General features: G+C 35.8%; 1 protein-coding gene across 1 annotated transcript; it reads right to left on the bottom strand.

Annotated features, from left to right (window-relative positions):
* Positions 1 to 2: 2 nt before the first annotated feature.
* On the bottom strand, positions 3 to 20,883 carry LOC129274302 (uncharacterized). Its single transcript, XM_064108510.1, has 18 exons — positions 20,714 to 20,883; positions 16,533 to 16,671; positions 15,532 to 15,646; positions 14,698 to 14,770; positions 14,051 to 14,201; positions 13,278 to 13,467; positions 12,555 to 12,640; positions 11,924 to 12,072; positions 11,460 to 11,592; positions 11,001 to 11,084; positions 10,256 to 10,358; positions 9,123 to 9,220; positions 7,813 to 8,066; positions 6,958 to 7,033; positions 5,232 to 5,387; positions 4,825 to 4,878; positions 4,265 to 4,357; positions 3 to 1,712 (listed from the first exon to the last, which is right to left on the bottom strand). The coding sequence occupies exons 1-18, from the start codon at positions 20,819 to 20,821 to the stop codon at positions 1,642 to 1,644; spliced, it is 2,133 nt and encodes a 710-aa protein (XP_063964580.1). The 5' UTR covers positions 20,822 to 20,883; the 3' UTR covers positions 3 to 1,641.
* Positions 20,884 to 21,592: the final 709 nt, after the last annotated feature.

Raw genomic sequence — 21,592 nt, 5'->3', positions numbered from 1 at the left:
TCTCTTTTGTTGTCTTTTATTCTTTTATTTCATGACTACCATTATCAGTAAACAGTCAATTTTGCCATGGGTAAACAAAAAAATATACATGTACATGAACAATGGCAAAATCTTAAATCTCAAAAGTACCAATTGAACTGATATTTACTGTAACATTATTTGGTATATTAAAACAAGAATCCAGTTATCCAACCTGAAGTAAATTGATTGAATCCTTAAAAAGAACACTGAAAGTTGAAGATAATCGGACAAGATATTAGGAAAATTATTGTTGTTTGAAAATTGAGATCACATGACTACATACCGGTAGGCAAATCTCACATTGCCAATTTGATGGGTAACTTGGGACAACTGAGCCCTGTTTCATACAACTTGTTATAATAACACATTTGCAATAACAGTTAAAAACTACTAAAATCCTTCGATTTGATAGGCTGAGAGTAAATTTTTTATAGAAATCTTGCATTTTTTTTATAACAATTTTTTTCTGAAAGAGGATGCTGGTAGGGACAATTCTCTCATTTGGATTTATTTGGACCTGTTTCTTGATTTTGAGCAGAATTCTGATTCCATGCATAAATTAGCATAATCAATGAAATTACAGAATTTTCTCAACAAAGTCAACTTCACTATTCTTGAAGATTATGTCATCCAAGGGCAACATTCATGCCAAATTTGGGCATGATCATGAAATATAGTTTTCAATTTGCTAAGCTCCAATCTTGAAATAGAGCTCCAGGTTCCCATTTCGAAAAGGCCGTTTATTTCAACAAATTTGATGCAGATGTGGCTTCAACATATTTTTAGAATACTGTCTCTCTTGGCACTGGTGTGTGCTTCACATACCCACACAACTCTACTGTAAATACTATTGGAATTCCATTTGCCTGCACAACCGAATCGGTGTGTGTTAATGCCGAGCTGGTACGTGTGGAGGCATCTGAGCCCATAGCTGAGATTGATTGTACATCTGTTACTCTTGTACAGAAAATTCACAAGAATTTATCGAGAATTGATAAAAGGAAGATCACATATACAGTGGTGCTTAAAAGTTGGTGAACCCCATCAGAAAATGCACTCCTTCATGCTGAGTGGTGAACGTAGGCAACAACACTACAATGTTCCGCGAGCCCAGAGAAACAAACAATATTGAATGTAATATTCAATCACCTAACTTCACAATTGAATATCTAAAAGATGGCAGAATTTAAATACTTTTAAATATGTTAATTTTCTGGTGGGGTTCACTAACTTTTTTGCACCACTGTATCAACACATAGCTTGTCATACATGCAGATTAATATACAAGTACTTTCTGGAGGATTTATCTGACCTTATTCATTTGACATTACCCAAGATTTATTTGACGTATTGAGCTATCCCTTCGGGGTATATGTCAAATTGGCTGTAAAAATTATTATTACTCTTCAATTCCTGATAACAATGCAAATAAATACATTAAGTTAACATAATATGAATTGCATGATTAGTTGTGTTTCTATTATTTCAACTCATATTTTGTGTGGACTTCAGCTTCAACTAATGGCACTTTACGTATACATCTTTACAGTAAAGATTACTGAAAATGAACATGAATACATAAATAAGCACAAAATAGTGTATTTTCATGGATTGATGATGTCATCTTTCAATAAGGGGTCCATCGCACCACAAACAGTATGAGCTTAGGAGATCACGAAGCCAGGTGCAATCTGGATAAAGAAACAAACCACACAAAAAATAATGGGTCAATTAAGCTTGAAGGGGTACTGAACATTATATGATTTCAACAGATAAAGAAAAATCAGACAAACAAATCACTTTGATCAAAATCGGACAAGGAATAACAGAGCTATGGCATTTTAAAGTTTTGCATTATTCAAGTGAAACAGTTCTAAGCATGTGTTTATGAATATTCAATGAGCAAACTAATTATGTCATATCCCCACTTGTTCTTTTGTATTTTATTATGTGAAATTAGGTTTCAAATTTTCTCCTACAAAAATTTAAACATTGGATTGACAACAGAATAGTGCATTAGATATTAATTGCTTAATCTTATTTCATTTTAAGGGATACATATCATTCACACATGTATGAAAAATATGAAACAATTATGATATTGTGTAAAAACATGAGAAAAAAAAGTGGGGATGTGACATCATCAGCCCACCTTATGAATATTCATGACGATGTGCATATAACTGTTCTCACCAAATATTTATAAACTTTAAACTTCTATAACTTTGTGATATGTTATCAGATTTTGATGAAATTTTCAGCATTTTACTCTCTGAATTTTAATCTTTATTCATATTTTCAGCCCGGAGTACCCCTTCAAGAGTTGATCAATATTCATATTTATCAACTACTTATCTAATAAGACCTTGTTAATCACGCTGTTCACTTATTTCAAATCTGATTTTTTTTTTTTCCCCTTGTAAAATATAATCACCTTGTAACTATTGTTGTTTTAAGAAGTTTAATAGCAGACCTAAATGAGTAAAATCTGAATTCACATTGCAAACCCATTTTGTACAATCCACCTACCTACCATTATGGTTCAAAAGCTCTCAATTATGGAAAATTTATCACATTTCTGATGAGAGGAAATTCATGGATATCAAGCTGGATTTATAGAAATCAGAATTGCAAACAATATCAAGGAAAGTTTGGCGAAAACCCATCGGTGAATAACAGATTTATGATTTGTGACATCACATACAAGCAGCTCACTTGTGTTATTTGGTTAAAAATTAAATAAAATACAATTTTTTCACTGAAAACTAAAGTGAATTTAAAGGGGAATCCAACCCAAATGAAAACGTGTTTTTATAAGGAAAAGAAAAATCAGACAAGTTGATAGGTGAAAGTTTGAACAATATTGGACAAACAACAAGAAAGTTATGAATTTTCAAAAGTTGTAAATATTGGTAATCACTATACCCATGGACACTTCAAATTGGCCGCATATGGGATGACATAGTGATGTAAGGCAAGGACTACTCTTCCATGTACTCCAATACATATTATGGCTAAAATGTCATTTTTCCCAAAAGTTTTATTTCAAATTATAATTTTCTTTCATGAGGACATAAAACAATATACTACCTGGGTTATATTTAGATTACTGCCCCAGGGGAATGGGTACTTAGGATAAAACCACAAATCCGTGATAATAAAGTACATGGCCTATGGGAAAGTTGTCCTTGCCCCTTGTCATAATTTACTTACCCAGTTGCCAATTTGAAATCTACATAGTAATAGTATTAGTGATCTCAATTTTAAAGCAGCTATAACTTTCTTATTGCTTGTCCGATTTCTTTTAAACTTTCACCATTCTGTTTAATTTATTTTTTTCCTTCCCAACACAACATGTTATGGCCAAGGCTGTATTCCCCTTTAAACATTCTACAAGAAAAATATTTTTAGTCATTATTTATGTTAGATAACAATGGGATCGCTGCTGGTATGGGTGACCCGACATTGCTCCTGCGACATTCGCTCCGGTCTTAATGGCCCCAATTCACCAAGGTAGTTTTTAAAACCCACTGTTGAGTCCATCGTTTATGCAGATTTCCAGTATAAATTACGCTTATTTTACCGCATATATTAACAAATGTCCAATTCTCATGCGCGCTTTTGTCACAGTGCGCCAAATTGACGCCTGTTGCCATGAGTCCACTGTTTTGAATTAACGAGTCCACTCTTCAAACAGTGGACTCATGAATAAAATAGCGTATCTAACCATGGTAACAGGCGTCAATTTGCGCACTTTGACGAAAGCGCGCATCAGCATTGGACATTTTTTATACATGTGCCCGATACGCGCTAAATTAAGCGTAATTTATACAGGAAATCTGCACAAACCATGGATTCAACCGTGGGTTTTCAACCACCTTTGTGAATTTGGGCCATTATCTCAGAGGGCATAGGGTTAGAGTTAGGATTGTAATAGAGTTTTTGTTTCAGAATGTAAAGATTAGGAATATGGTTTATTTAGTTTTGGGGGTTGGGTTTTATGTTTGGCTTAATGTACAGATTTCCCACCAGAGCAATTGTCGCTGGAGCAAATGTCATGGAACCTCTGGTGTGTGACCACAAAAAAACAGAATATTGACAATTCATAACTTTCTTCTATTTGATGGATTTTTGTTGCATCTTCACTACTACATTTCTCCCAAAATTCTTCATTAATACACTAAGTTGACATAAGATAGGACTTCCCTTTAAAATAGAAAAAAAGTAATGCCTTTTCCTTTACCTGTTTCTTCCTTGGATGCATAAGAACTCTTGCAATAAGTACAGCTCCTTGGTTTCATTGACTGACATAGCAACAGAGATAGGCTACAACGATCTGAAAACAGCAGAGAGATTCAAAATAAAATACTGTCATTATACAGTTTCGGGTTAATTTGACTGAAACAGCTTCAGAGATAAGCTACAATGATCTGAAAACAGTACAGATATATAAGAGTATCAGGTTAATTCTGATCATGTTCAGTCTTTGTGAAAATGAAAATGTTCCTATTATTACTGAAGAAAGAATAAAAACTTGAGTATTATTGTAAACTTAACCATTTCAAGAAAGAATTTTTTTTTCCAAGGATCGCAATTGCCAATATCAATCAGAACATTGGATCCCAAGCAGCCACATCACATATTTTTTAATTTAAACTTAATATCAGCTTATTAACTTTTAAGTTGGCCCCTACTGTACTGGGCTATGTTAAGTATCTCTCTGCCCAGGGGATACTTAGGAACTCAGGAGATCCTTCTCCTTGTATTGAATAGATACAGTTTGATAAATGATTTCATACTTACTCCATCTATGTCCCTTCCGACAGAAGCCATCTTCTCGAGATGTAAGCGGAATACCTGATGTAGCGAGTCAAGGAAGTTTGACAGTTATACAGAAAGTTAATTATAATCTAGGTGGGAGCTGCAACTATATTCTTGCCGCCACACTATATATAAGGCAAATCTACTGCAACAATAGAAATATGTTTGACTTGGGAGAAATTTGATTTAAAAGTATATAACATGTTAAGCATAATCTAATTGAAAAAAAATCCTTCGTCTTGGGCAAATATTTGATTAATGGAAGGTCAGCATATACAGAAGTTTACCTGTAGTCATATCAAGTATGAAATTGCCGTTTTATTTCTCGAGAACAAGAAAGAATGAACATTTGTTTTCTTAGCAATACCAGTGTACATTGCAAAGGATATTCTCTCCACACAATCTGCAACTCTCGCATGAATCCCCTTCTAATGAGCCGTTTGCTGTGATTGGTTCTTCAGAGGGTGATGTACTGAGCACAAGCCAATCAGACATTAGCTTCTGCACACGTTTGGTCCTTCCTGTAATCTTTTTCTTCCCACTGCCTGCGATTTCATAATTTGATAAAAAGTTGTAACACATCGCAAAAATTCATCTTGTGCTTGAAGCAATTAAAAACATAATACAGGAAAGGGACACTTTATAGAATACTTGTAGCCTATAATCTAGACAGAGGCTGCGGCTTTGTTTTTGTCTTTATAAGTCTGCTGCTGTTACCCTAAACATCAGCATTATGTCTGATGCAAAAGACTATGAACTGTGGTTTTGAATCAGTCAATGCCAATACACTCCAGTCTTGTGTTAGTTCTTGTTTCTTTATATCAACTAGGATTTGGTGCTGGGTGTTGTTTTTTTTTTGCTGATAAAAAGAAAGCATGAGCAAACGCAATACTGGAGCATCTAGGCAGTGGCCGATTCACAACCACAGGTTGTAGTCTTTTGCATCAGACATATTGCTGACGTTTTGAGTAACTACATCACACTCATAAAAGGCAAAGATAAAGCTGCAGCTTTCTTCGCCTAGATTATAGGCTAGATTACGTCCTACCGAAGCTGATCCATGCCCTAAATGAGGTATACTCTGGTATTCAGAGTAACCGAATCTGTACCCCTAAAGAAGTATCACACTGTAAATATGGACCCCAATGGCATATTACAATTTATATCCTACATAGATTGAATCCTGTATAGTGATTGGTTCATATAGCATCATGTGACCGAATATATTTCAACTATGATGTTGCGTGACGTCAGACCTCGATATATTTTTCGCTATACCAATATTCTGACGTCATTATTTAAGAAAACTGGATATCTAGCAAAACTCTCGGGCGCACCGGCCAGCGAGCTCTCTCTCCCGGGCATGCCCAGCGATGTGTCGGCGCAGGCACTAATCTGCGTTCTGCTGAGCGCGGTGGCTCGGAGAAAAGTAGGTAATTCAACGCAAGTAACCGGACTTTGCAAGCTCAGCGCATAGATTTTGGTTATAAATTATTAAAAGTAAGATATAAAACAAATATATCAGGCGTTTCATTAAAAAGCATAGTGGGAAATATTAATCCTCGGTTGGACTGGCAAAACTATTATATTTCCCTCAAGGCTTTGCCCCTCGTGAAAAATAGTAATTGCCAGACCAGCCTCGGATAAATAATTCCACTATACTTTCTCAAAGCCTGATATATTTGTTTATTGTACCCCTAATAGCACACCACACTATTAAAATAAATCCTATACTGCAAACATATTACACCCAATTCCACAGAGTCCAATTTAGAGCCCTTATGCTATGGCTGTATGAAAGAATACTTTCGCTCCATATGTAAAATGTTCAAGAATATATAGAGATAAGGGGATGAAGAGACTGATTTGATTCCGAGAGTTCTTTTTTTTTTTTCAATTGAAGGACTCAGAATTTTGTGATAATTTGAGATGTTACGTAATTTCACCAAAAATTTTGCTAATTGCATATGGTGGGCATTCAAATCTGTTTCAATGGTGAAGGCCTAAATGAATTTACAAAAGCACAAGAAGGCTTCAAGGTATCAAGAGTAAAGAAGCAGTGATTAATTTTACAAATTATCATAAAATGAGGTACTAAAAAAAATGACTCCTTACCTGATGATAGAGTTTCCAAGCTTATCTCTACACGCAGCTTGAAAATACGATCTGAGATCTCCTTCACATGGGTTTCCTGAAGAGAACATGAAAATTAGAAATAATCATGTTACATAATAACAATAATAATAATAATAATGATATTAAAGAAAACAACCACAACAACAATCATAATAATAATTCAGATAGTAATAATAACCGGTGTGTTGGCTCAGTTGGTAGAGCGTCCGTCTCACAACCGGGAGGTCGGGGGTTCAAACCCCGGCCGCGTCAGACCAAAAGCCGTTACAAGATGGGAGTTGCTGCTACCCTATTTGGCGTTCAACAATTAAAGGGATAGAGCCTCGTCGATCTGGCGCTGCACAGCGGCTGCCGGGCCCACGATCAATTGGGCAAAACAAATTTTCAGAGTATTTTATTTTCGGTATCTATTTCGAACAATAAAATATGGATTTTAAGATCTTAAGATTTTTTAAATTAACATAATGACCATTAAGATACACACAAGCAGTCTTCAAGTGCACAATTACAGCAAGGACGTATCTAAGACTACATAAAATAGGGGGCAGAGTATTCTCAGAATATTCTGATAAGGGTCAAAATGATTTCTTTCTCCTCCCCCCCCCCCCAAAAAAAAAAAAATAAATAAATATCAAACATGTCCACTCACACAAACCCAACAGACAGGCCACAAACAAGCTTTGCACTTAAAAACAACTCTGACAAGCAACAGAGTCAATTGGACAATGCTTATTTGGAGCAAGGGGGCATCAGTCACCTGCTTCCCCCCCCCCCCCCTCCTCCTTGTTCGTCCATCCTTGAATCCAAGCCTGAATCAGAGGAATCACTTAATACCTTTGTCTGAATCATCTCATCGAGGTCATCTCTCCTCCTCCCACAAGAGTAATTGTGCAACTCTCTGGACAGTCTGTGGATGATCATCATCACAACCAGGCGCCTCAGCTTCAACAAATACAGAATCTCGCCCGGCGTCTTGTTGGCTAATGTCTCTTCAGAAAGGATGACTTTGGTTCTATTCTGAATGCTGCCATCTGGAGGCAATCTTTGGTACAACCATTCAAGGCAGTCAAACTTGTTGCATAGCCTACCTGGGGTGTACACAAACAGGAACAATGTAAGATGGACTGATTCTGCTTGTGCATTATAATATGATTAAAACACACTAGTGACGGCATTAGTACGGGTCATGTGGTCCAGAGGTTAGAGCATTGGACTCACAATCGCAAGGTTATGAGTTCGAATCCCCACTCTGCTATTGTCTCCACTTTAATAAAAAGGCCCAAGAGTAATATCTGTCATCTATAAGGTCAACCATTATGTAAAAATGTTTCCTAGGTAATTGGTTATACCAGCTTGGCGTTTACCAGCAAATACTGTCCTGCCGAGTTCCTACAGGAGTTACCATAAACAGAAACAGTATACAAGTAATAGTATCAGTGTGGGTATTAGTAGGAATTACATGCATAGTTGAGTTTGGAACAGTTCTGAACACCAATATGTAGAAATAGACAAAGGTGTTAAATTGTTGCTAAGATACAGAGCACGGCTAATATCACTAATACCTGTACAGAATGAAGTGTATTACATGTTTTGGTAAAACAGTGTGGATCCTGTTTTTTGTTTGTTTGGGTTTTTTTTTAGATCACCTTTATCTAAAAAAATCATGACAGATTATACTATATCAGAAAAAGAACCCAAATTCTATGTTTTTCACTGAGAGTGATGAAAAGAGGCATATATCCTAAGAGTACCGGTATATCTCATAATAGCACATGAATGGTTCCTTGGTGAAGTTTCGAGGATTATGCATCGCTGAAAACGATTGTTCTGAAAATATAATCCAAAATTGCATTTGATTCACTTGCTTGCTAAACCCAGTGAACAATGAATAAAAAATGAAAATAATAAAAACATAAAAAGTTACTTCTTCCTGTTTCATTGAGATCTTTAGTTTTCATTTAACAATGACCTTAACAACCTTCTGCTTTGAAAATTTCAATATCAGTTCAAACGGGTGAAAATAGCTATTTTTTAAGAGCAGTGATAACAAGAAAAACTGAACACTATTAGTGATATAAAATCTAATTTCACCCCAGTTTTTCTATTCTTTTTTTACTTGGATTCACTCTATATTTCCAACTTACCTTTAGGTTCCATAATCATATCCTCCACCTCCTGATCTGTTGCTATCTGTTTGAAGGTGAGGTTGGATTTCTCTTTCAGGGTTGCATAACTAGAAAGCCTATAAAAGGAAAATATATTTATAATACTAATAATAATAAAGATTGATTTATTAGGCATATTATACAAAAAGCTCTCTCTATGCTCTTTACAGTGTAAGGCATAAATAATAACAAAGTATAAAACAAAGTAATTGTAAGAATGCAAACTAGTTGAAGGACAGAAATTACTGATACAACATAAAAAAATTTAACCAAGCTTAATTAAGTCAAAGTTAAACATAACATAAATACCGTCAAACACTATGAACTTTGAAATCACTTATTTCTTAGTTTGCATCACACCTTTGTAGGGCATATAATTGCTTCATGAAACTAAATGAATCTATAAAACAATCCTTATTTTATGTCTGATTTTGATGCAACTTCAGTGCAATCATACAATGCTTTGATTGGTCTTTTTTTCAAGTCAACTTGTAGTCAGGATAGACTTGCACTTTAACCCTAATAGAGGATGACTATTTTGACCCATCTCACAGCTGAGGGAAGCAGAATCCATCCCCCTACTTAGTCTATATTGTTAGATGAACTGCTTATAAACCAAATTTCCATCTAAAAGCGCAACCTATAATGTGCAAAGTGGAAATTAGACCAATTAGGCATTAGACTCAATGAGAATTAAACAAAGTGGTATTAGATCAAGTGTAGTGAAGACTAAATGGCAATTAGACCAAATGGCCCATATTCTAAACTCAGGTGGTCTAACTCTGTGCTAAAATTATGGGAAGCCAAACATGACAAAATTTATTCACAAGGTTTGTTTTTTATGTTTATTGCGCTCTTTCCTAATTCTTAAATGGGGAAGACAGGTGTCTTATTTATCCCTTCCCAGACAATTAAGAATGATTTGGGAGTCAAGTGAGCTGATACTCTAAACCACTACTGTTAAAGATTATGTCGCAAGTGGCTTTCCATAGTTAAACCACAACTTTAGACCAGAGTCTAAATGAAACCCAACTTCAGAATACGGGCCTCTGAGTTTAGCCAATTACACTATCTATAAAGCAGACCAACTGAATATAAAAACACTGATTTACCTCTTCTGTGTTGTCAGGTAGATGCCATTGGTTGATGCACAGATCCCATTAATCTTTGTCATGTGCTTAGCGGGTTCCAGCAAATGAAGATCTAATGAGATGCCTAAAGGTCAGAAGTCAAAGATAAGAGAAAATGATTCATAATCTCAAAAAAAAATTATGTAGCAATCAGGGTCCTGTATCACAAATGTCAGCGATTAATGGTACGCTAGCTTTTCATGATTAATTGTACATTGTAGTCAATGCAATCAATCGTAACAAAATGTTCTTTGATGATTGCTCAGCTTTGTGTTACAGGCCCCAGACCTTTTTAAGATGAAACACATCAACTTACCCTACTACAACTTGCTACAGGAGAATCAATAAAATGTACGTTTTGATAACTTATGTGGGGCTGCAAGAAACATATCTGCAATCGATGGCAAGTTTCCATTTTAAAATTGCAGTGGATAGATCAATCTTAATGTAGAAAGTCATCATGTACTTTCTGTTTCAAGATGGCCTGGGGCCGGTAACATAAAGCTTAGGGATCGATCATGGGTCTGACTGTTTCTATTAATCATAAACCAAATTCAAAGCAATCAATCATAGAATTTAGCACCATAATCAATCTCTAAGCCTTATGTTACAAGGGCCTGGCTATTATTTCAAATTTGCAAATAATTACGAGACTTTAATTTGAAGGCTTACTTTAAATTGAATTGCAAATGGTATGGTTCTTGCACCTTGTGTTTGTGAAACTTACCATCATCATCTTGTTTGACTTTGACAACCTGTATACTGCCATCTGTTGATGAGGTGCACACTTTATCTCTGACGTTACATATACCTGTGAGCCAGAATAAAAAAAAAATTGTAATGAATGCAATGACATGACACAGATCAAGAAATGTTAAATCTATCTTTTAACAAATCTGTGACATTGAATCATAATACATAAACATGCATCTTTTTCATGCTAATATAATTACAATTAGAAATGGACATTGGGGAATGGCAAGATGTGAATGGATAAAATTATATTTCTGCACTTCCAAAAATCCATTATATTCCTTTACAATAATAATTCAATGTAGAGTTATTGAGCACAAATGCTGCATAAACATAATGTGATTTCTATGCTGAGATATCAAACACATTGAACTCAAAATCAATATTGAGAAATTATAGAATGGAACATTCACAAAATAAAAACATAATTTACCTGAAACCAGAGCATTATGTAATGTCAATGTATGAGACTGGTGCGTAATTTTCATGTTCCCATCGACAAACTTCATCTGGAATGCAAATACTAAAGGGCCTTTGGCAGTAAGGAGCACATAAGATTCACCAGTCTGAGAGAAGAGAAAATAGAAAGATAACTACTGAGGATTAGTGATTAAAAAAGATTAAAATGGCCAAAGGTAAAACTCTCTACATTAAACATATTATCAACCATAGAGTAACAGGGGAAAGGAAAACAGAAGGAAGGGACAAGAGGAGAATGATGAGAATACAAGGATGAGGAAGAAGCAGAAGAAGAATCAGAAGAATTGGAAAAAGAGGAATCGGAAGAAGAGGAAGAGAAGCAGGAGGAGAAGGGGAAGGACAAGAAGGAGCAATAGAAGAAGAAGAAGAGGATGACAAGGAGAATTCAAAACCAAAGAAAAAAATGAAATATCTTACACAGAGTGATCTAACTGACGTTATTGCTTGAACTGGTATATCGTCTTTCTCCTCCCATACGTCCACTTCTCTTTGGCAAGTCACACTGCCCTCTGTTGAGACACTCCATACAGTGATCAACCCATTATAACCACCAGTAGCCAAGTAAGCTGTAATAACAATAATACAACCCTGTTAGCATGTCATCATGACATCTTAAGAAAAGACTATTATATGTTTACAAAAACAAGCTGTTATCAAGGTACTGATTACATTGACCTGGGGCTTGTTGCAAAGAACATTGTCAATTAATCTCAAATGCAACTCCAAAAATCAAAGGCAACTGCGCATCGCCTTCCTGCGGAAAGGCCGTGCACGTTGTCTTCCTGCACAAAAGACGTAAGTACATACTATTCATAATAACGGCCCTTTCGCGGGAAGGCAACGTGCAGTGCGCGCTAATGGCCTTTGTGTGGGAAGGTGACGCGCTAACAGCCTTTGTGCGGGAAGGCGACAATATGGCCAATGAGGTGATGCGTTGTATACCACACACAACAGGGAATTTCAGTGCAATGTTTATTCAGACTTCATTGGTTTTGTGAAACACTCCCCGGGATTTATTATCGATAAAAAGGCTGATATGATATCTCACCTTTATCATTTTTCTCACTAATCAACCAATGCATGGTTGTCTTAGGGTAATTGGTGTGAATAACTTCAGCAATCTCTGATGAGCTCCTGAATAATTGTAAGAAACAAAGAGATAAGGATGCAAATACCTGACCAAGCACAGTATGAAAACTAAATTTGGTTTTTATTTCCTCCACATGTTCACATCAAATGATTGTATTATGTATAGATTCGAAATTCTGATTAATCAGTTCATGAATAGATTATCATTACTATCATCGTCATCATCACCATCATCATTATAACCACCACCATTATCACTCTCACCACCACTATCATCATCATCCCCATCATCATCATCATCATCATCATCACCAATGCCATCATCACCACCATCATCATCATCATGATAACCATCACCACCATCATCCTCATCACCATCATCATCATCACCACTACCATCATCATCATCACCACCAATATCATCATCATCATCACCACCAATATCATCATCATCACAACCATCATCATCATCATCAACACAACCATCATCATCATCATTATCATTATCACCATCATCATCACCATCATCATCATTACCATCATCATCATCACCACCACCATAACCACTACCACCATCACCACCACTATCATCATCATCATCACAACCATCACCATCATCACCCTCATCATCATCACTACCACCATCACCACTATCACCATCATCACACCCTTCATAACTCACTTCTCATTGACAGGGCATTGAAGCTTCCACACGATAACATGGTTGCTTTTAAGAGCCGTTGCCAGAAGAACAAAATTGTTGGAGTTGGAATCTGCATCACTATCTGTGTGCTTCCTTTTAGCACTTCGCTTGCCTCTCACTGGCTGGGGCTTTGCAGAGGATGAATGGAAGACCCCAGACCACTCCAAACCTATAGCACATGAAATATTCAATCATGTGAATTAAAATCTCAATCCAGTTCTCCTAATTCACTTAATCAAACTTTATTCAAGCAAAAAAGTTAATGCTGCAATATATACTTAGAAACAGTAAAAATTAAATATTTATTTAAGTTTTTTCAGCACATGAAGAATTGTGTTGCAGAAAGTTAGTTCTGGGAAGGAATGAGGGAGAGGGGTTAATGGAGGATGGAAGGGATAAATAGAGAGAGTGAAGAAGAGTGTGCATGATGGGAGACAGTCTGACAGGAAGAGAGATGGATGGGGGTACAGATGGAAAAGAAGTCAGGTAGTCAGTAAATTTAACTGCTCAGCTCTACATTCATTCTTTACATATGAAAGTACTCAAATCAACGTAATGAACAAGTTTAACATAGAAGGGATTGCTTCTTATCATTACTGATATTCTACATCCATTAATCTAAATCTACTGCATATGACTATGAACAACACATCGTTTTTTTTCTTATTCTACCTCCCTTTCTCTTTCTTTTCTCTTCATTCATTCTCTACTCACTTTATTAGTCTTATTACAAGTTCCTCTCAATATCTTACCTGTAATCGTCACACTTTTTGTTCTCCTCTGGCATTCCTCAAAATTAGTGGTCTGATTTGTCTCTGTTTCTTCAGCCGTTTCGTCGTCAGTTCTCAACGTGAAGTTTGTCTTCTTAGCATATTCGTATAATTTGTCGGATATATTTTCCACCTGCATGTCGACAACAAAGGTAGAGATAATGAGTATTATTCATATAACAGTAGCTTGTAACTTACCATTACCAAACTTTAAATTACACTAGGGCAAGCATACAATTCAGCAAAAGCAAATTACTATAAAAGAAAAAGGTGGAAAACTAACATGTGAATAATCTCAAATATGGGGTACCGCAGGGGTCAATCATTGGCCCTGTAATGATTATCATGTATATTTTAAATACAATACTATTATCAGTCACCCAATCATCCAGGACAATAAAAATGAATGTGTATGCAGATGATTTTATTATTCTGTTTGAACGACTTGTAAGAATGACTTATTAAGCATATGCAAAACAGAATAAGCAATATATCCTCATGGCTGAATGTGCAATGAAAAAGTATCCCCTGAACCTATGAACAAATTAGCCCACACTTGAGCCATGGCCTCAAGGCCTAAACGATCTCTAAAATCTAACAATTCACACCCGACCCCCGTTAGAACTTACCTTTATCCAATGTCCTTTTCTTTTGAAGTAGACCACAACATGGTTATTATTTGATAATGTTGCCAGGAGGCTCCTTATAAATCAACCAAAGAAGAGAAAGTATCGACATACAATTTAACATGACATAATTTATATTAACCCTAATAACATGCCAGACATTTTTTTTAAATATGCAATATCCTATTTCCTCCATCGCAGATTTCCAAAACACATTATTTGTTCATGATGTCAATTTGAAATCTTTCAAGTAATGATAATAATGATAATGATGATAATAATGACAACAGTAATAATAATAATAATAGTCATAATAATAATAATAATAATAATAATGATAATAATGATAATAATAATATTAATAATAATAAAAATAATAATGATAATCATCAACATCATCATCATAGCTGCCAAACTAACTAATGCACAACTGTCGGAACATGGTCAGGATGTTGAGTACCCCGGTACCCATTTCTACCTAGATCGAGGGTGGCAAATGAAGAAATTTGATGCCAAAGAACATAGGTTCCACAGGGAACTTGAACCACATCCTTTAAAAAGCACATCATCATTTCCTGAATGCTAATCAATCATATCTATTTGGAATGGTACAAACAGCCCTAAGAAAATTAAAATTATAAAAAAGTTCCGAACAATCTGATGGTCTTTTGAGATAGGCAGTCAATTTGACTAAGCCCCATTTCATACAACTTTTTTATAATAACAAATTTGCAATAACAATCCAAAGCTTCTGAAATCCTTAAATCTGATTGGGTGATACTAAATTATTTATTATAACAAGTCTTTATGAAACAGAACCCTGATGTGTATGCTTACCTGTCATTGTCATCACATACTGGGGAAAGCTTAGCAGCCAAGAATCTCTCTGAGTAGGCCGATACCTTATTATCATCATGTAGTAAACTGTTCAATGTGAACTTCTGCCGGGAATCTATAGGAGGTGATCAGAAAATCAAATTTGTCAATACAGCTGAGTCTACACAAGTCAAACTTCCATATCAAAGTAGAATATTCGCCTTTCACAGTCAAATGTCGGAATACCTGACCATCCCCCAAGATACAATAATAAGTTAATTGATTGTGATCACTCAACACTACGGATATTTCTCCTTAAGTTTAGTCAAACTTTTTTTTGGTCCCAAGAAATTTAATTTATGCAAGTTTTATGTTTACTTTGAACTTTACTTTGTTTGATCAATTAACAGTAATAAACAATTTTATTGTAGTAGGGTCCGAGAGAAATTTAGCTCCCCCACTAAGAAAAATTAAATATGTCAAATTCATTACAGAAGGGTTAAAAACAAAATGGAACATGGATTGAACTGAAGCAAGAACACCACCCCACCTCCTTGATAATGCTTCACTCTTTATTTGCTCAGGCCTGAACAAGCGATATTCAGCCTGGTCAGGCGACTCGGCCTCTATAATAGGGGTTAAAAAATGGTTTAGGAGCCATCCTTGCCAATGTTAGTTTGATCTGACCCTGGTGAGTAATAATAATAATAATAATAATAATATAGGGTATTTATATTGCGCACATATCCACCTTGTTAGGTGCTCAAGGCGCTCCTATATTACCCGGCTAAGCTAGCCGTTCATAGCGCACACAGCTTCTTGAGGAATCACTTCCTACCGGTACCCATTTACCTCACCTGGGTTGAGTGCAGCACATTGTGGATCAGTTTCTTGCTGAAGGAAATTACGCCATGGCTGGGATTCGAACCCACGACCCTCTGTTTCAAAGTCCGAAGACTAATCCACTGGGCCACAACGCTCCAGAATGAGCTTAGCAGTGAGAATCAATGTTGATTACTCACATGATCTTCTCGGTAGCTTCTTGATCTCTTTGGTGTCAACTCCGACATCATAGTGCTGACGATCTTCTTTGCTGTCCTTCAAAAAATCCTTGGAAAAGCAGAGAAAGTCATGTCTGAAAGAGGTGTTGACGGTCTGTTCCTGAAAATTAAGAGGTGAATTGAAGTTTTAAATATTAGTAGATCTGTAAAAAATATCAATGATAATATTCTGAGTTTATTTGCCGATTTTGGCGATATGAAGAATGGTCCTTAGAAAGACACCTCCAGACATGTCCTATGTAGGCTTGATCTTCTTTGCACACCGCCCGCCACCGTCGGCATTGAGAGAAAATGCGTTTACGGCAAGCCACAATGACATATCACCTTTAAAAAAAATTTGGGGGTCATTCGATTGCACTCTGATGCATTTTATCTGGGATGGCACCAAGTTATTTTTTATATGGGGGATGTCATCAATTTCATGGCAAAAACGGATGTCATTTAAACTTCTCCTGGGTAATCTAGGCCCAAATAATTTTTTTCAAATATTTTTTCTTATATTTTCTCACATTTTCTCCCTCTTTTCCCCACCCCTTTTCCAGGTTTTTTTTCAACCAAATTTGAAAAATTGAAATGGGCGGCAATCTCTCTGACCCCTCATGCTTTATCTTTAGATAAACAACATGAAAACGAATTTGGAAATTATGTAGTGGTAAAGAAAACATGTTTATAATAACGTTCAGCAAAACAAAACAAACAAAAAACAAAAGAAAACACGATACATAAGATGTTACTAAATATGCTAAATCATTATTTATTTTTATTTCATTTTCATTATCATTGTTTGTTTTGCTGAGATTAATTGTAATCAATGAAACTTAATTGTGCTAACTTGAGATGAATGAAACAAAAAAATCTTTGATAACAGAATAGCTAATTAAAATATAGATTAGGCATATAGCTTACGAATCCATCGCAATCATTACAAATGAAGATAAATTGTATACTTATAAAAGAAAAGGTTATGGAAAGTCCATACAAAAGGTGCATTTTAAACTGTAGGCTAGGCCCTATGTCATGTCAAAGCAATAATGTACATCTTGACTCCGTAACTTTGAAATGTTGAACATATATTTTTTAATATTCTTGAAGCTTATGTTCTTATATAAACTTCCATAAAGTTATCAACTTTAAATATGACCAATGTTTATGATCATTGTCACTTTAGCATTGTTTCTATAAATGGTAATTTCAAGTTCATTCCATTGCGGATTGATTCCACTCATTTTTCTATGTTTTATTGCAAAGCACTACCCACTTGACATGTTTGCAGCAATTTTCATATTTTGCTTGTCTTCGATCAATTTTCATGCAAAGGTATATGTTTATACTCTAAACACTCACATTTGTATTTCTTGCGATAGATCTGACAAATAAATTGAATAAATTCAATTTTTCACATGCAGCCTCTCGTATTTTCCTAATTAGTCTCATATAATCTGACACGTTGATTTTGTTCACTCCATTCAAATCCTCTTTTTACCTCAACAAATAACATTTAAAGCATAGTTAGCAAAATAATTATCACTATTACTAATATTCTATAAAAATTCAGAATATTTAGCTAATACAATGTCGAAATTACTTAGTTACATCAATTTTTATGTCGGACAAGGGTCTTTTTCGTTGAAATATCAATGCCAAGGTGTCTCAAAGGGCAGTGGGGCACTGTGTTCTCGATGGAAATTATTACGATTTAATCCAGTTATGTTTGTGAATCTTTGAAGTTTTTTCTCTTTTTACCTCATAAAGTAAGCTCCATACTGTTACATCGATTCTACAATCAGTAATACATAAAAAATTAGTTGATCTCCATTTATTGAAATATATAGATTTTATGAAAAGTCGTCATTCTGAAATAAAAGGTTCAGGTGATGACTAAATAATTTTCCGATAACTATCGATATCAAACGATGCCGCGGACTTGGAAGACAAAATTGCCTTCGTGAAACGGAAAGCGCTGATTTGTCGCCGATCTTTCTATCTCTGATCTCGGAAGAATGGTCCTCAGACATTCCTACGTATCACTCATCTCATCATGAAACAGGCCCCATAATCCTTTAACACTCTGCGGCATGCCGCCGATCTCCGAACTTCCGAAGACTGGAGTGGAGGAAGGAAATTTACAAAATACAAGTTGTCTACAAGTTAATACAACCTTCACCCACTCATCCTACGAACGAGGTTAGGTTATGATATAACCTTGTTCTCAGTTACATCTCTATGTGTGGCAAAATAAGGTTGACAATGTTTGGATTATTTTCTCTTTTTCTTTTGGACAAATGCTTGATTTTTTACACTGTCAGTTTCCATAACAGCTTTTCATTATCTAACTTGGCTCTTCAGTAAATTTGATTTTTTAAATTATTTTTTCTTTATTAAAAATAGAGCTTGAAAAAATGAAAATTTTCTTGCCATATTACTTTCCACCAATAGAGGGCGTACACAAAAATATGCCCAAAATTCAAGTTTTTGAGCGCTCGCCTCTGGTCATATACAAAAATTATTCTAAGCTACTAATGAAAATTGAATTGCAACTGTATGGAAAGTAATAATTTTGATCACAAAACTTCAAAAGTGATATTTTAATGATTTTTTAAAGTGTGTGCTCAATACAGAATTGGCATACCATAGGCATAGTCCTACCTGTAGCACTCACACAACATGCGAGGTTAGTATACTAACCTCACACAACGCATGTCATTTCATAATGAATTTTGACGTTTTCATTCATCACACGAATGTGAGAATATGAAACACGCCTAAATCTTCACAATATACTAAATTTAGTAATCTTAATCTTATAATGTAATCTAATTTTAAAAATCAGCACGAACTTATCTATAAAAATGGATTTTAAACGCTTACCTCCAAATCTCAGCCAGTTACTCCGTCCGATCCTTAAGACTGCGGTAGAAATTACGCAAACAACAATCGAAATGCGAAAAATTCCTATCGAACAGTCTAGATTCAAGTCGCCGGCGCATAATAGGAAATTGTACCAAAAATCAACAGGTTGCATGTCACGTATAATCGTAGACCAAAAGCTTCGGTCTCTGTTATGTTGGTTGTTCAGCTGAACTCCGTTGGCTTCATCACCAAATACAGAGACCGAAGTTCTAGCGCGATCTGTACAGGGGACTCAGTGGCCATATGTTTATGTACTTAAGATTGGATAAAACGGGGAAGTGAATTTACGCGACAGCTGAGGTAAGTCACTGTTTTTGTTCCTTTTAACTTGATTTTTCTCCGTTTTTTGGCAATTAATGCCAAGAGGGAATATTAATTTGCATTTTGGTCGCGTTAATTTTCAAAAATTTTATTCATTAAAGACAAGAATTGAAGAGCCCAGACGGGGGGATTTTGCATTGCAAGTCCCCTAATGGTGGCTGCACGCTAGCGAGCCGTCTGTGTATGAGGAGAAATTAAAAAAAAAAAATGTTAAAAAACTCCTCGAAACAGACGGCTGCCAGCTGTCTAGTAGTAGTATAATCGCTGATGGCGTTACATCATAAAATAACGCTGAACAGCGAAAAAAATGCGGAGCGCCTAGAACGCAGCCAGCAGTACAGCTGATCTGACGTAAACGACGTAAACAAGCAAGTTTATTAAATAATATCGCGCGCCCTCTCTGTGCGTATAGAGAGAACCAGCTAATCGGGGCCATGCCTGCTTCGACATCAGGAAAAATCATCGATATAAAGTACCAGAAAGACAGAGAGGAATTGAAATTGGCTTCATATCATTCGGTAAGTTTCATATCCAAAGCTTACTTCATGTAAAATGTAGATAAATTTCAAATTTTTAAATAAGAAATAAAGAATAAAAAACTTATTGCAAGTGCCGTGCCAGCGGTTATCCTGTGCACGGCGGCGCGGCGGTAATGTACCCAGGCATAGGTGTACATGTAGATTCTCCACAGGCAGGATGGTAGCAGTGAACCAGTGCCGTCACCGCGAGTTCAACTCAAGTTGGGGAGCCTAGCCCTAGGCTAGCTTAAGTTGCTAGTTGAGGCCAAGTTGGGAGACCACCTTTTTTTACGAACGAGAAACACAGCTCAGAAACATGTAGGTGGGACTGTATATAAATCTACACTGCAGGACAGTGCATTAATTCACCAGAATTCGCCAAATAAAGATTACCAAAACGTAGACGCATTTGTCTGAAGCAACTGCAATCCTGTTATCATCAGAAGAAGACAATGTGTCGAGAGATGATGAATGCTCAACCAGTGAAATGTCAGATTTCATGATTTTTAATGACAATTTTTAATTTATGCTCGATTACGGCGTGAAGCTGAAGTTAGCTGACTAATTTGACCGGCACAACATCTTCAGAAGTATACCAGCTCACACAAAATCAAAAGGTATTTTGGATGGTGATGATAAACAATAATATTTTCATTAATGATGAAGTTGTTGTTGTCATTGTTTGTTTTTTCTTATTGTTGTTGGTGGTGGTGTCGCTGCTGTTGTTGTTTCTGTTGTTGTTGTGTTGTTGTTGTGTTGTTGTTGTCGTTGTCCTGGGTGTTGTTGAAGAAGAAGAAGGAGGGGGAGAAGAAGAAGAAGAATCAGAAAAGAAGAATCGGAAGAAGAAGAAGAAGTAGTAGAAGAAGAAGAAGATCGAAGAAGAAGTAGAAGAAGAAGCTAGAGGAAGAAGAAGGAGGAGGAGAAGCCGGGAAGGCGAGCTAGAAGAAGAAGGAGGCCGGAGGAGAATTAGAAGGGGAGAGAAGAAGAAGATGAGGAGGAGCTAGAGGAAGAAGCAGAAGAAGAATCAGAAAAGAAGAATCGGAAGAAGAAGAAAAAGAACATTAAAATGATAATGATAATGATGATGATGATGATGATGATGATGATGATGATGATGATGGTGATGATGATTATGATGATGAAGTGATGATGGTGACAATCGACAATTTCATTTTCTAGTGAACAATTTAAAAAACTTAGACTCAAACAAAATTTACATGCGGAAAATTAATTTAAAATTAAAAAAAAGTTAATTGAGAAAAACATGCAGGC

The sequence above is a fragment of the Lytechinus pictus genome, chromosome 13 (assembly GCF_037042905.1).
Source record: "Lytechinus pictus isolate F3 Inbred chromosome 13, Lp3.0, whole genome shotgun sequence".
Taxonomy (NCBI): Eukaryota; Metazoa; Echinodermata; class Echinoidea; order Temnopleuroida; family Toxopneustidae; genus Lytechinus; species Lytechinus pictus.
The sequence above is the reverse complement of the archived record's forward strand: the minus strand, read 5'-3'. Positions and strand labels throughout refer to the sequence as shown.